We start from the raw sequence: 13,314 nt of genomic DNA on the forward strand, positions 1-13,314 counted from the left end.
CAGTTCCACTCTTTCTAGAGGAGGAGGGAGAGGGGTAGGAGAATTAATCCAGACATGAGCAATCTCAGAAGGAGAAATGGATCCGACAAAAAAGAAAGAAACAAAAAAAAACAAACAATAAAACTCTGTCTCCTTAAATGACTTTAGTGCCTTCAACTCTGGCGTAACACGTGGCCGACATGCGTCTTGATCCACTGTGTCATGGGTGCATGCATATGTCAAACATGTGTGCTCTTGGTGTGAATCCAGCTCACATTCTGACGGTGTTCATGTTGGATTCCAACAAATTTTATTTCAAGTCGTGTTCTTTCCTTTGCCCAACTTTAGGCGTACCACCAGTGGTGTGTCACGCCAAAATAGCCCAGCTATTGTTGTACTGAGTGGAGCTGAATAGTGCAGCTCATTGTGTTGTGATGGGAGCCAGGGGAATGAACAGGCCATAACACACAGGCCCTATAGCACCCAGGGGTCGTGAAAAGGTGAAGCCCCGCTCCATTTTTTCTCTTCTCTATTTCTCTTTTTCTTTTCTCTCTCTCCATCATTCCATCTCTCTCCGAGTTGTGTCTCTCTCTCTTATTTCATCCATCTTCCTTTCCCTCCTTTCTCTCCATCTCCATCTCCCTCACCCTAACCCCACCAACCCCCCCAGTCTTTCTCTCTGTCAGCTTATTAACGGTCACAGCAAGAGTGTCTGGTTTGCAGACCAGATCCCCTTGCTTTTTTTTTTTTTTTCTGATTCTCTCACTCCTCCTTCCCTTCCATTCTCCCGCTCTCCATCGCTCCGTTCCCCTGGCTGCTATTATGAGAAGCATTTTATCCTTTGTTCCAGCCCCCATGGTGCATCTGGCCTCAGATATAGGGACGACAGGGACAGGAAACCGGCAAGAGTTTTTGAAAGGAGGAGGGGATTTGGTGGGTTAGACTGTAGATTCGTTGCTGTGAGGTGGGCTGCCAGTTTCCACCATACAGGGAAGGAATGATAAGAAGGGAGCAAGCTGGAGAAGGAAACAGATACAAGAAAGAGAGGCATGGACACTGTTGATTTTTTAGGAGTCGCAATAATAACATCACCTGTAGGTCTAGTAGCAGCAGTAGGAGTAGGATTATTATTTCATTAACGCCTGTTTAATCCTTAGAGTAAATAAATTCTTTTTGCCATATTTCACATCAAGTTTGAAGTCCACATATGCCTTAAGCCCTATTGCGCAAGGAATGAATACCTGACTTTCTAAGAAGTGTACACCTATTGCTGAAAAATCCTCCTTTGTTGCATCAGTGTATGTTTAAAAGAGGTAGAAGCCATGTTGGAAAAGGAAAACAAACAGACAGAAAAGAATCAAAGAATAAAAATGGTGACAATAAGACAGCTTTGGATGACAAGAGGAGGGAGAGATCAACAGTGAGCTTGCACTGGCCTCCAGTTAACCTTGTAAAGGGTTTGGAGAGCAGAGGAGAGGAGAGCAAAGTTAAAGGAATGCTCAGGCCTCCTCAACCCTCCTCGCCCTCTCCCTTGCTCCTCCTCTCATATCTCCCCCAACAAAACAGGGCAGTGGGGGAGGAAGGGGGGGGGGGGGGGGGGTGGTGATAAAACTCCAGACGTTCCCTCATTTGATGGTTCTCTGCCATGTCAGTGCATTCTTGCATTCCTCCCTACCTCCTTCTATTTCTTTCTACCCCTTGAAATTCCAAGGTTGTATACTTTATTGTAACAAATACAGAAAAAATGCCCCAAAGCTTCAAGTTCAAAGGTTGACAGAATCTCCGCAACTTTTTTTTTTTCCCAATGTAAAAAAAATTTCACTTCACAGGAAGCTCTGCCTGCATCCCTGCCAAAGCGAACAGTTTTTCTAAAGCAGCTTGCAAAATATAATGGAGCAATTAGGCTGTTAATCATTTTATTTTTCTCTTGGTATCTGCCTTTGCCACCTTCTGTTTGTTTATTTCCCTGCAGCGCTGTCCTTACAAGATAATGCAGGATACATATAAGGCGAGAGGCTTCCATTCACTAATTAACAGACGCAGCATCCTAGTGTCGTTTTGCTTCTGTTCCCCTGCTGTCCCTTCCCAAAGCTCTTAACTGCACTGTGTTCCAGCCTTAGAAGTGTAGCAGGACTATTGTTTCCTTAAAGTTCAGCGAATGCTCCCCTTTCAGAGATGAAATAGAAGAGTCCGGTGGGGTAACAGCAGGAACACATAAATCAAGTCAGAAGCCCCGAGAGTCCTCTGTCCTTTGGGTCACCGAGGGTCAAAGGTTCATTTCACAAGAGTTTAAGATGACCAAGGCCGGAGCGCCACCTATAAGTGTGTGTGTGGGTGCGAATGTATGTGAATAAATGTTAGGAGTGAGAGAGGGATTAAGAGTGTGTGAGTAAGTAACAGTGTTTGTGTGTACACAATAAATTGCCTACTTGCTTTTGTAGGATGTAATGAAGTATAAAAGATTTTAGTCTAAGACTATATACACACACACACACACACACACACACACACACACACACACACACACACACACACACACACACACACACACCTCCTGCTGTCACAGAGTAACAAATGGTCACCTGTCTTAACACAGTATCACCCAAAACAGTGCTTCTCACTGGTGGCAACATGACATGTTTCTGTCAGCAATACTTCCCACACTGCTACACGCGAAGCCAAGTGTGTTAAACAGTCAGCAATCTCAGCTCGTTGTGAGGTGGAACATCTCCAACAAGGCAAGATGGGTTAAAATGTTTCAGAGGCAGGGAAAAAAAACCGTGGCCAAGCCTCGCCCCACAAAGACCCCAGTGTTCAGGCTGATGTCTGCGTATATGCCGAGGCTGTGCAAGTTTGTACAAGTTGTAGAGTTCTGCATTTTCAAAGACAGCTGCCTTGATTATTAAGGTTGTTAAGATGTGACTTTCGCTGTGCCTCTAGTGGGGCTTTACCAGGGATCAGAGATGCTTATGGGAGAGTAATTACTCCATATCATTATTATGGTTAGCTAAGAAAGAGAGGCTGATTTGGCAATATGTTTGTTTTCGTGCTGTGTGCCATGATTTCTAGGTATTAGTCAGCATTTTTGCCTGATCTTGTCTTGAAAAATACACTAACTTTGTTTCTGTCTTTGTCCCTTCTTCCTTTATTGCCCTTTTCCTCCCTGCTCTTCATCTACTTCAGGTTCATTAATGCGAGGAGGAGAATAGTGCAGCCCATGATCGACCAGTCAAACCGTGCAGGCAAGTCTTCTATAGTTACTGTATTCAAGTCGCGCAGGCGAAAACCATCCACACTCCATGCACCCGGAGGCCCCTCATCTGGTAAATACAGGACTGATGCCCCGACCCTGGAATGTCCAAAAGATCCAGGGGCTCCCCCCCCCTCACTGTTGTGACTGAGCACTAAAATCAAAACCCAAATGTTACAACATTAACAGCAATCGTTAATCAACTATGACATGGCATTTGGAGTGAAAGCTATTTATTAATTATAAAATATAATTTGGCTGAAAGCAAGTTAATGATGAGTGGATTTATTTTTCCTTTTATCGTCCAAACAAAACTAGCTGTGTTCTTGGTAAGCCTTGCTCTTAACCAGTCCCCCCCACCCATCCCACCGCCAACTTTTTGTTTTTTTCCAGTGAGCCGAAGGAGTTGAGGAAGGGGAAAAAAAAACACTCGGCCCTTCGTCCCTGGCTCAAACCGAGAGACAACTACACCCCTTTCTTTTTTTGGGTGACCGTTGTTTGGCTTTTTGGCTCCAGACCTGTTTTTACCCACGCACACACACCCCTCTCGCTCCTCTCAACACCCTCCCTCTACCCTATTTGTGGCTGGTCCAGGCAGCGAGGGGAGTGAGTGAGCGGTTCCTCTGGTGCATGGCTTGGTTTGGGCTGCCGTAAACTTTATTACCTGTAATAGGGGTCAAAGGTCAGGGTGGCATTAGGGGCGCAGTAAAGTTCAAAGACATTCAGCGGGGCCGAGGTCTTGCTTTTGCTTGACTGACCCCCTAACAGGCTAAATCGAAGGTAAGTGGATTTCTATGAAACTGGGACAATAGAAGTGAGCAAAAAGTAGGAACCCTATCAGGTTTCACTTGTCATTCCTCCCTAGGCAGAGGCAATGTTTGGGCATTATTCAGCAAGAATGACTTTCTATTGTTCCAAAGGAAAACTGATTAGAGCGCTTTTTCGTTCTTTAAATGTATGTGCACAGTAACAATGCGCTGCAAACATTGCAGTGTTAAGTGTCAAAATTACTCAGAGAAGCATACAATTAGTTTGAGACCTTTGAGTCTAAACTGTTCAGTGCTTTAGTATTAAAAATCACCGGCAGTATTTTTATGTCTTTTCTGGATTCCACAGTTCCTAACCACAAATGTTCTACCCCTTAAAACTTAGCCATTAGTTTGAGCTCTCAAAACTTTGACTTCTAAAATTCCAGTGAAGATACCAGTTTCCAAACACGCCAAATATATCAGTCTGAATTTTTCCTAAATATATAATATAACATACTAGAAATTAAAGTTATTCCCATGTTATGAATGTAAACATCAAATGCACAAAAACAAACTTTTAGACGATCCCTGTGATACCCCCAGAGAGCAAAGCGCGGTAAAAAGACGAAACAACCGTATGTTATGGCCTAAAATTTAAGAGTAATTTTTATTTGCACTAGCCCAGTTGAGTCATGCTAATATGTTACACTGGTTCATAATTAGTCAGTCTATAAAAGCAGCTCCTCAACTCTTCCAGATGGTCTAAATCTAGTCTTGAAACAACAGTCCTTGCATATGTGCACTAAACACCCAGTCCAATCCCTTTTAGAACATTTAGACGTATTAAAGTCTACCAGGGGCTTACAGTGGAGACTCAGTTGCAGAGACATGGAGTAGAATGACGTTGAAAGACAACAGCGGCTTCCCGTGCGTGCACCAGTCAACAGATGATCCCGCCTCGGCCACTGAGCCTTAATTAAAAGCACTAATTGACCACTCTGTTCCCTTCCTCCCTGTCTTCTCTTCCATCCACAGTAAGTCAAGGAGCTCCCTACAATCCAGATGGCCAGCCGATGGGGGGTTTCGTCATGGACGGCCAGCAGCACATGGGAATCAGACCACCTGGTAAGGCTTGCGCAGCGTGTCTGTCCCTTTCTTTCCTCTCTTGCTCTTCCCATCTTTCCTTTCTCAGCTCATCTTCTTGCCTTTGTCTTCTCGATTCTTATGTTACCAGCGTCATTCTTGACTTTTTTTTGTCTCTGTTTGCTGTTTAGTATTTTAAGTTTATGCTGTGCAATGCTCCTACACCAGAATGAGGATACACGCACTACATACACAAACACACTGTTATCTAGCCCTCCCCGAATACACCAGAACAGGTGTGGTCAATCACATTACACAACCCTCTCCTTCCTCACTCCTACTCCTTCTCACACAGTCCCTCTCTCTCACGCCATCAGGTTTAATCCCAGAGTTTGTCCTTAAGCTCCTCTCCTCCTCCTCTATCCCCTGTTTTCTGGGATTCTCCCAAGTCCCTAACCCTATCGCACCCTCCACTCAAAGTCAGCAGGTTTGGATAAACTGCCAGGCTACTTAACCACCCCTCACTCCTCCCCATCACCTTCACACACCTCACCACGGCAGATCCAGCATGTTGTCTGTCACAGTTAAACCATCATATTATTTCGCTCGGTGTCTGCAAACCATTTCCTAGTTACACTTGGATTAAATAAATAAAAAATTAACAACTTATCTCTGTTTCTTAGGACCAATGGGTGGAATGGGCATGAACATGGGCATGGAAGGTCAGTGGCACTACATGTAGCCCTACTCCAGTGCGACCAATCACAACACACAGGGGGATGTAAGTAATATGCTCACTTTGTCACACACACACAAACACACAGGCTTTCTTGCCCAAGACTTTTTTGGACTTGGAGTATATTATTAAAATACAGTTCACCACGAGGAAGTATGGAGGGTGCAATTTACAGTAGAAATATTCTCCCACAAGATAATTACAAAAAAATAAGTACAATGGGAGTGTCTGTGATATGTCAAAGGTCACTGTTTGGAAAATGGCTATTTTCCAAACTGATATATTTAGGCTTTTTTTTTTTTTTTTAAGCAAATGGGTTTTTGTTACAAACAGACTCCTTTTCTTCCCAGGCTGATTTTTCTCTGTTACTCTCTGTCTAACTCTCCCACCCCTTGGTCTGGTGATAAGAGCCTTTGATCACAACCTTGTAACTCTTTGTGTATGTAATGCCTGTGCATGTGCGTGTAGCTGCTTCACTTTCTCACATATCCAAAAGCTACAAGACCTTTTTTTTTATATGTCAGGCAGGGGAGATAAGAGAAGAAGGTTTAAGGGGGGGGGGGGGGGGAGAATGAGAGAAAGGAAGGCAGGTGAAAAGCTGTCATGCAATATTCACTGATGATAATTACAAAAAATTCTATTCTATATGAACTGTTTTGTCCACATTTTTTTTTTAAATTAAACATGGGGCAGAGAGGAGGAGAGAGAGGGTGATGAGGAGGAAGGAAGGCGGGGATGGGTTGGGACAGGGAGTTGGTGGTGCGATGGGGTGGGGGAAATTGGGGGGCAGGTACGACGTTGCTATGGCAACTGACTGATTGGCAAAAATGTAAGCAGTTGTGGTGCAAGGAGAGGGAGAGAGAAAGAGAGCGAGAAGTGAGCGCCCCTTAAGTGTCATAAATCTGCCGGGTTGCTGTTGATGCATGAGCCACATTAATACACACACTAACCAGCTAGAGGAGCCCCCCCCACCCCTCCCGTGCCACCCCCACCCCCAACCCAACCCTTCCATTCCCTCTGTCTTTCTAATGCTTGCTCTGTCTCACTCCCTCTTTGTGGTTTTTCTCACTGTCAATTTTGCTCCTCCATCTCTTTCACACAACACCTTTTTCTCTGTTTCTCTCTAATTCTCTTGCCCTCTCTCTCTCTTTCTTTCTCTTTCTCTCACCCCCCTCCCCCCCAATCCCCCTTCTCTTTCCTTCCCTCTCTTTCCTTCCTTCTCTTTCCTTCCTTCTCTCTTTCGCCCCAGGGCCAAACAGACTCCCACATAATTCTGGATGTATACAGGCTTGGTGTTGTCACAGTGCACAGTGTGTATAAAGTGGCTATGGGTCCAATCGCAGTAAACATCATTGTTATATGTGTGTATGTGTACGAATTAGCCCGTTTGTACGCCATATGTGCGCATACCTGTGTGTGCCAGCCTTTCTGGCTACATGGATACTATACACAAACATTGTGAAATACATACATGTGCTGAATGTGGGTGTTTATAACTGTGTGCATGTATGTGCATGTGTGTGTATGGTAATAGGATTACTCCTGGCACAGGGAGGGGACACAAACTAGTGCAAAAATGGAGGAGGTAGCCAGCAGGGTATGGAGCTTAGCTGGGCCTAATTGACTAGATCCAAATTAAATATGCCATCACTAGAGGTGTGACCAATGGATTTGACTTATTCAGTTTACAAAAATAGAGACCATTAACCCTCCACACAACGCGTGTGCTTGTGTGTGCTATAGTGAAAATATATCACCCTTGTTTCTGTCACAAATGTCCACAACTGAAACAATAGCAGACATTCTTGCGTCAAATGGCATATTCCAGGTTTGAAAAGCTGGAAGACACTGTAATAGAAAGAGTATGCCTCAGAATGAGACATGTGTGTCTGTTTATGTGCAAGTGTGTAAACATCAGGGCTGGTTCGCTGTGTCCAAGCAGCCTCTTTCAAGCAGCTGCTAGCCTTCCCAGCAGACCTTGCTTTAAACAGCCTCAATTTGCCTGCTGAATCTCGTAATTGGGCCACCAGAGGAATCCTCCGCGAGACAGGCAAAGCACATAGAAGACGAGTAGACAGAGGAAGGAAAAAAAGAGGGAGAAAGAGGGAGGGGCGAATAAAGAGATGGCGAGAGAGAAAAGAGTAAATGAAAAGAGGGGAGGGGTAAAGGGAGGAAGGAAGGAATGAGGGAGGGAAGAAGAGAGTAGATGGGAGAGGGATGGTGACAGAAATATTTCTACTTTTCTTCACAAACGGAACGTTTCTTTACAGCTTCATCAGCTAGCCATTACTAGCTTCTAGCTTGTCTCTGTCAAATATTGCTATTTTCCTTTCTAGGTCAATTAAATGTAAGTGATGTGTTATATTCTTTCATGACCAATTAAATTAATAGGTTATTACATGGGGGGGCGGGGGCGCGGTTATCTTATTTGATTAAGAGAGCACAGGTTCATTATATTTTATAAGCAATTTTCATTAGCAGAGTTGAGATTTTGTTTCCGCGGGGCTAAATTGAGCGGTTATTGTGCTGAGGAGTGCTGAGCGTTGATACAGAAGGTGTGCCTAGCAGTCACATTGCAACATTAGTTAAAACTAAAGCCAATTAGTCCTGCTTAGTGAAGAGCATTATGCTTTCCACCCAATGATGATTACAGAGCTTCTATCCCCTTGCGAAACAATACACCTGTCAGCAGAGATGAAGTCCAGCAACTGAAGCAGAAGTGAACTGAGCCTTTGATAGTGACAAGAGTGACTCTCAGATGACCCACACCCCCTTTCCCTTCTTCCTCCCCCTTGCTTTTTCTCTTCCACAAAATTAGCCAGGGGTAGCCCCGGAAAACTGTAATTTTTAGTTTCATGACAATTAATTATAGCACAGAGCGTATGGAATTTTTCTGGGCCTGCCCACTTGGAGCTTTTCCCAAAATGTCGGGCAGAATGCTTGAGTGAACACTGTCTGTAACCCCTTTGCTGCCAGTCTTGGCTGGAGACCCTTTGTCCCAGGATTCATTGCTCCAATCATTAAGCACAAATTTGTTAACCTTCTACGCAGAGGTCAAGATCCCTTCCCTCATCTCATCAACTACCACAAACCTTCCCACTGTCACCCCCTCCACCCCACCCTAAACTTATTTTTCTGCTGGATGAACTTTTACTATAAACGAACACTGGGGGGAAAAAAGAGGAAAAAAACAGGTCCCAATGGGGATTTTGCGCCCCCTTGTATTGTCCATGTGAATGTGTGTCACTGTTGATTTGGCCCCTCTGGAATCCTTCTCAGAGGCTAAGAAATGAGGGTTCCAGCTCAATGTATTGATTGGCTTATTAACTGAAAAACCTTATTAGCAACGTGTGCTCTCTCTCAAGCACGCATACCATTTATTAGACCCTTGACATGTATTTACCGCAGTAATGAGGACAATCTTGTTAACCAGGGGGAGAAACTGTAAGAAAGCCAAACAAACTAAGGGCGAGAATCAACAGATGAATGGATTGTTGTCCTGTGGTTATTAGACATACAGTATGCTTTCTGATTTCTACTACCCTTTTCCAAAAACTGCATCGTAGATATTTAATGTTATGGAAATTTCATAGATCATTTCCTTAACACTGGCCTGTGCTGCTTTTAAAGTCGCATCCATAATAGTTTGATTTATGGTAGTGCCACAGGTTATGTTTCAAAATAGAAAGGTTACAGGCTGGATGCCACTGGCTGAATAACTCCTACCACCCCCTCCCTTGAAAACAAGGTAAATGAATCTAACACAGCTAACATAATAGCTCACCCTTCCCTTACGCAAGTGGCGCCTTTTCTCTTCAGGTGAAAAATGATGTATGAGGGGAACAACAATCGAGGGCCCTTGCGTTCACTTCTCTATTGTCCTACTCCCGCTGCACCTCCTTGTCCTGTTCCCTGCCTTCCTTTGTGTCATCTGTAGTGGTCCTCTCATTTGTGTGGTGAACACGTGGACAGGCCCGGGGCATACTCAGGTGACAGGCGACTGCGAGCCTCACCTCTCCTTTGGTTTTTGACTACAATGGCCGCAGATCCTCAATGGTGACTTTCCACTTGCAAAGATAGATTACTGCTTTTGTTGGCTTTAAAGAGAGGAATGCAGTGAGAGGTGCCGGTAAAGATGGTTTTCTTTACATAGTTTTTCTATTGTATGAGCAGGTTTGATGGTGTGCAGCAGGTTGCACCAGTTTAAGTTGTTTTGGTTAATATGTGACACAAACAAGTCTTGTCCAGGCATATTACACTTTAAAGCAAGATTAAACTGCATGCCATGTTAGTACTGACCTGAAATAGTCTTATGTAGTCATCATTAATCAAATGTTGACTGGCGAACAATCAAAAGGTAATTTTAAGTTTTCTCAGAGTCCAGTTAAAGAGATTATCCAGGAAATGCTAAGCACAGGCCTTGGTATCACTTCAAGTCGATCATGTGTGTTTAGTTTCTAAGTCCTCTCCTACTGTTAAAGAAGCATTACTGCTGGTGTAGGATTAACTCACTAAACCTTCCAATGCGCTCCCTCTCACTCATACAGCCACACAGTGTCAGTGAAGGCCACAGTTTGGTCTTTTTCTGACCCAGATTAACACTACTTTGAGTTTGCAGTAGTTGCGACATACTATACTGTTTCAGTGTTCACATACTATAAGTGTAACGTGAGAGCAAGTATGATGTGACCCAGTGTTGTATTAAATGATCAGTTAATGTCAATTTCATATATTTTGTAGTTAAATATTTTCTGCCCATGTGGTGCAGGCAGTATGCTAACTCGCTCCAGTCTTAATATTTTTATGACCTGACTAACATTTCCAAATATAGTGGAGTTTTTAAAAAAAAAAAAACTTCATACAGAAGACATTTTTTAGTGGAAAACCATTAACCATTTTCATCTTCTCTTTCCATAGACGCGCAGGGCAAACCAGGGGATCTTGTGTCTCACAGAGGCCTATAGAGCTATGGAGGGGGACTTCCGGACTTCCTGATGGGGACAACAAATGGCAGTCCCTCTGTTCACCTCCAAGATCCAACACATTTTATTTGGCTGGTATCTGCAGCATGGGAACTTCCATGACTGCCAACAATCCTCGTCTATATATCTAGCAAAGGTGATACATAGAAAACCAAACTTCACTCCAGTCAGATGAACCCCTGTCCTGACAGACTCCTGCTTCTTCTCTGGAGGGCACCAGACCTCGCCCACCCTGCTGCTGCCCACCCAGTTAACATGGATTCCTCCATTAAAGTGATTGTGATTGCAAACGTACATGACCCACAAGACATGCTGGGCTATTTGCCTGTACCCTTGGTGAATGTGGCACCTGTTGATTTAGTCTTGACTCTTTGGCAAACAAAAGAGACTTCCTGTGAGGAGCACTCCACTCTTTGGGACGATGGAATTGGACCAAAGAGAAGCCAATGTCTGTATCTGATAAGACACTAACAAAGCAAAAGAGGTGCCCTTTAAATAATATAGTGGATTGAAACCTGGAAGGAGGGAAAGCAAGAGTAATGAAATTAAAAGTATAACTATATCAACCCCTAGTATGGGAAGCAAGTGGAGAAAGAAAATATACTGTATACTGTTGTAAAATTACGCTGGACTCTCACAAGAACTGGGAATTTAAGTATTGTAAATGCTATTGTATTGTTCTGCATATTATGTTGTTTCTAATAGATTTTTTTAAAAAAGGATGTGAACTTTTTTCCTCTTTTTTTTTCTGTTTTTTTTCTGTTTCTTTTCCACACTGTGTGTGAGCGCCGTCTCTCCATCAAATTTGACCTCCTGTCCCCTCTCCCTACTCAATCACACTGCAGTTTTAAAAGCAAAAAGTAAATAAATGAACAATTCGATCAATCCGTCATTTCTTGAAGGGCCTTTATTTGGATTGCTTGGAGTACAATACTGACTGAGATCTTTTTTCCTCTGCATAGGACACACAGCCCTTTCATGGAACACACAGCAAAAGCTGGTGCAGCTAATTGTATTTATGTTACATTGTCTACACCTTGTCACTCCATATTTTTTTTAAAATTAATATTATTTTCATATCATTTTATTATATCCTCCTCTACTGGTGGACTGTTTCTATTAGTATAAAAAAAATTCTGATGATGTTTGGGGGTAATCAAGCTCATTTAATATCCAACCTCAGTGAACTCGAGCTACACAAAATTTCTAGTAGCTAACATTTTGGACAAACAAGATTTTTAATCTGGTTGCCACTATGCTGTGTTTTTTTGTTTGTTTTTTTTTTTGTTGGTTTGTTTTATAAAGAAACAGTGTAATTGTAAAGATGGGGAACAGACATGATACACAACTCCTGTTTATGCTCACAAACAATCTAAAAAAATCATTGTGGATGGGAAACTACAAGTGTGTGTGTCCCACAAACATGTTGTTTCCTGTTTTTCTCCATGTGTGTCTGTGATTGAGGGCTTCTGGAAGTCTATTTGCAGTGTTTTAGTGATGTTTATGTCACATGGTTGAACACTTGCATGGCCAATGGATTCTCTTCCCCTTTTCGTTTGATGCAGCCTGATAACAGGGAGAGGCAAAGGCTATGGGGAAACACCATTTATGCCACAGTCCATTCATTTTGATTTAACCAGATGATGTAATGCTGATCAACAGACAGGAGAGAATGTAAAAGTCACTGTGCGTGTCAGGATGCATGTGAGGGGTACCGTGCATGTATGAGAATGAGTGTGTGTGTGTGTGTGCTATCAATGCTTCCATTATCCATTGCTTCATACATGTATTACGCACATCTTTAAGATTCATTTGAAGACATGTTTCGTATGCTTTTCCTTTGAAGGGTGTATATGTACATCTGTGTTGTAAATAAATACTTTTTGTCAAATAACAGAATTCCTAACTATAGTCTCAAATTATCTTCCGATACACAGGTATGACATATAAAACACATTATTAGTCGTTTAGGAGTTTTAACAAAAAAAAAAAGCAAATAACCTCAACTGATTTTTGTTAAACTAGATTAGTCACAAACATGTCAAATGCCCACTAAAGAAAGGTAGAGGATCATTTATACTTAAAGAACATGCACTTAAGTCAACCCTCCTCCCATTGCTGCGGATAATGTGCAGCTAATGCATGCGTTATGCTGTAATTTTCTCACACAGAAGAGAAGAGAGGAAAGAGGGTCTCGATAAGAAAGCGAATTATCCTTCATTTAGCATTAAAATTCATTTAGGTAAAATTGCTACAAACGTGTAAATGGGGTGATTAGTTCTCCCTCATGCCTTGTTGCCCGCAGTCAAAGGGCTCCGCATGAAGCCCGGCGCTCTGCAGCCGAGGTTGTCTCCGGGATACTACGCGCTTCAGGAGAAAAAGGCTGAGCCGATTGAGCAGGCGAGCGCGTAAGAGCCGAGCGAGCGAGTTCTTTTTCTAATTGATACATTTCAGAGAGCAGCCCTGCATCCCAAAGTCAATGTCTCTCCCCCCCCCCCCCCCCCCCACTCATACCCGCGAACAAGAGAGAGTCTG

The 13,314-nt window shown here is 43.1% G+C and overlaps 1 protein-coding gene across 1 annotated transcript in view; it reads left to right on the plus strand.

Moving 5' to 3' along the window:
* The window catches only part of meis1b (Meis homeobox 1 b), a 77,452-nt gene extending 64,774 nt beyond the window's left edge, over positions 1-12,678 (plus strand). Inside the window, exons 10-13 of the mRNA XM_040000994.1 lie at positions 3,163-3,221; positions 5,014-5,103; positions 5,745-5,842; positions 10,715-12,678. Coding sequence (XP_039856928.1) covers positions 3,163-3,221; positions 5,014-5,103; positions 5,745-5,803 — 208 coding nt within the window. The 3' untranslated portion in view covers positions 5,804-5,842; positions 10,715-12,678. The remainder of the gene's footprint in view (positions 1-3,162; positions 3,222-5,013; positions 5,104-5,744; positions 5,843-10,714) is intronic.
* The last annotated feature ends 636 nt before the right edge of the window (positions 12,679-13,314 follow it).

Source organism: Simochromis diagramma, unplaced genomic scaffold, assembly GCF_900408965.1.
Source record: "Simochromis diagramma unplaced genomic scaffold, fSimDia1.1 OVJJ01000596.1, whole genome shotgun sequence".
NCBI lineage: Eukaryota > Metazoa > Chordata > Actinopteri > Cichliformes > Cichlidae > Simochromis > Simochromis diagramma.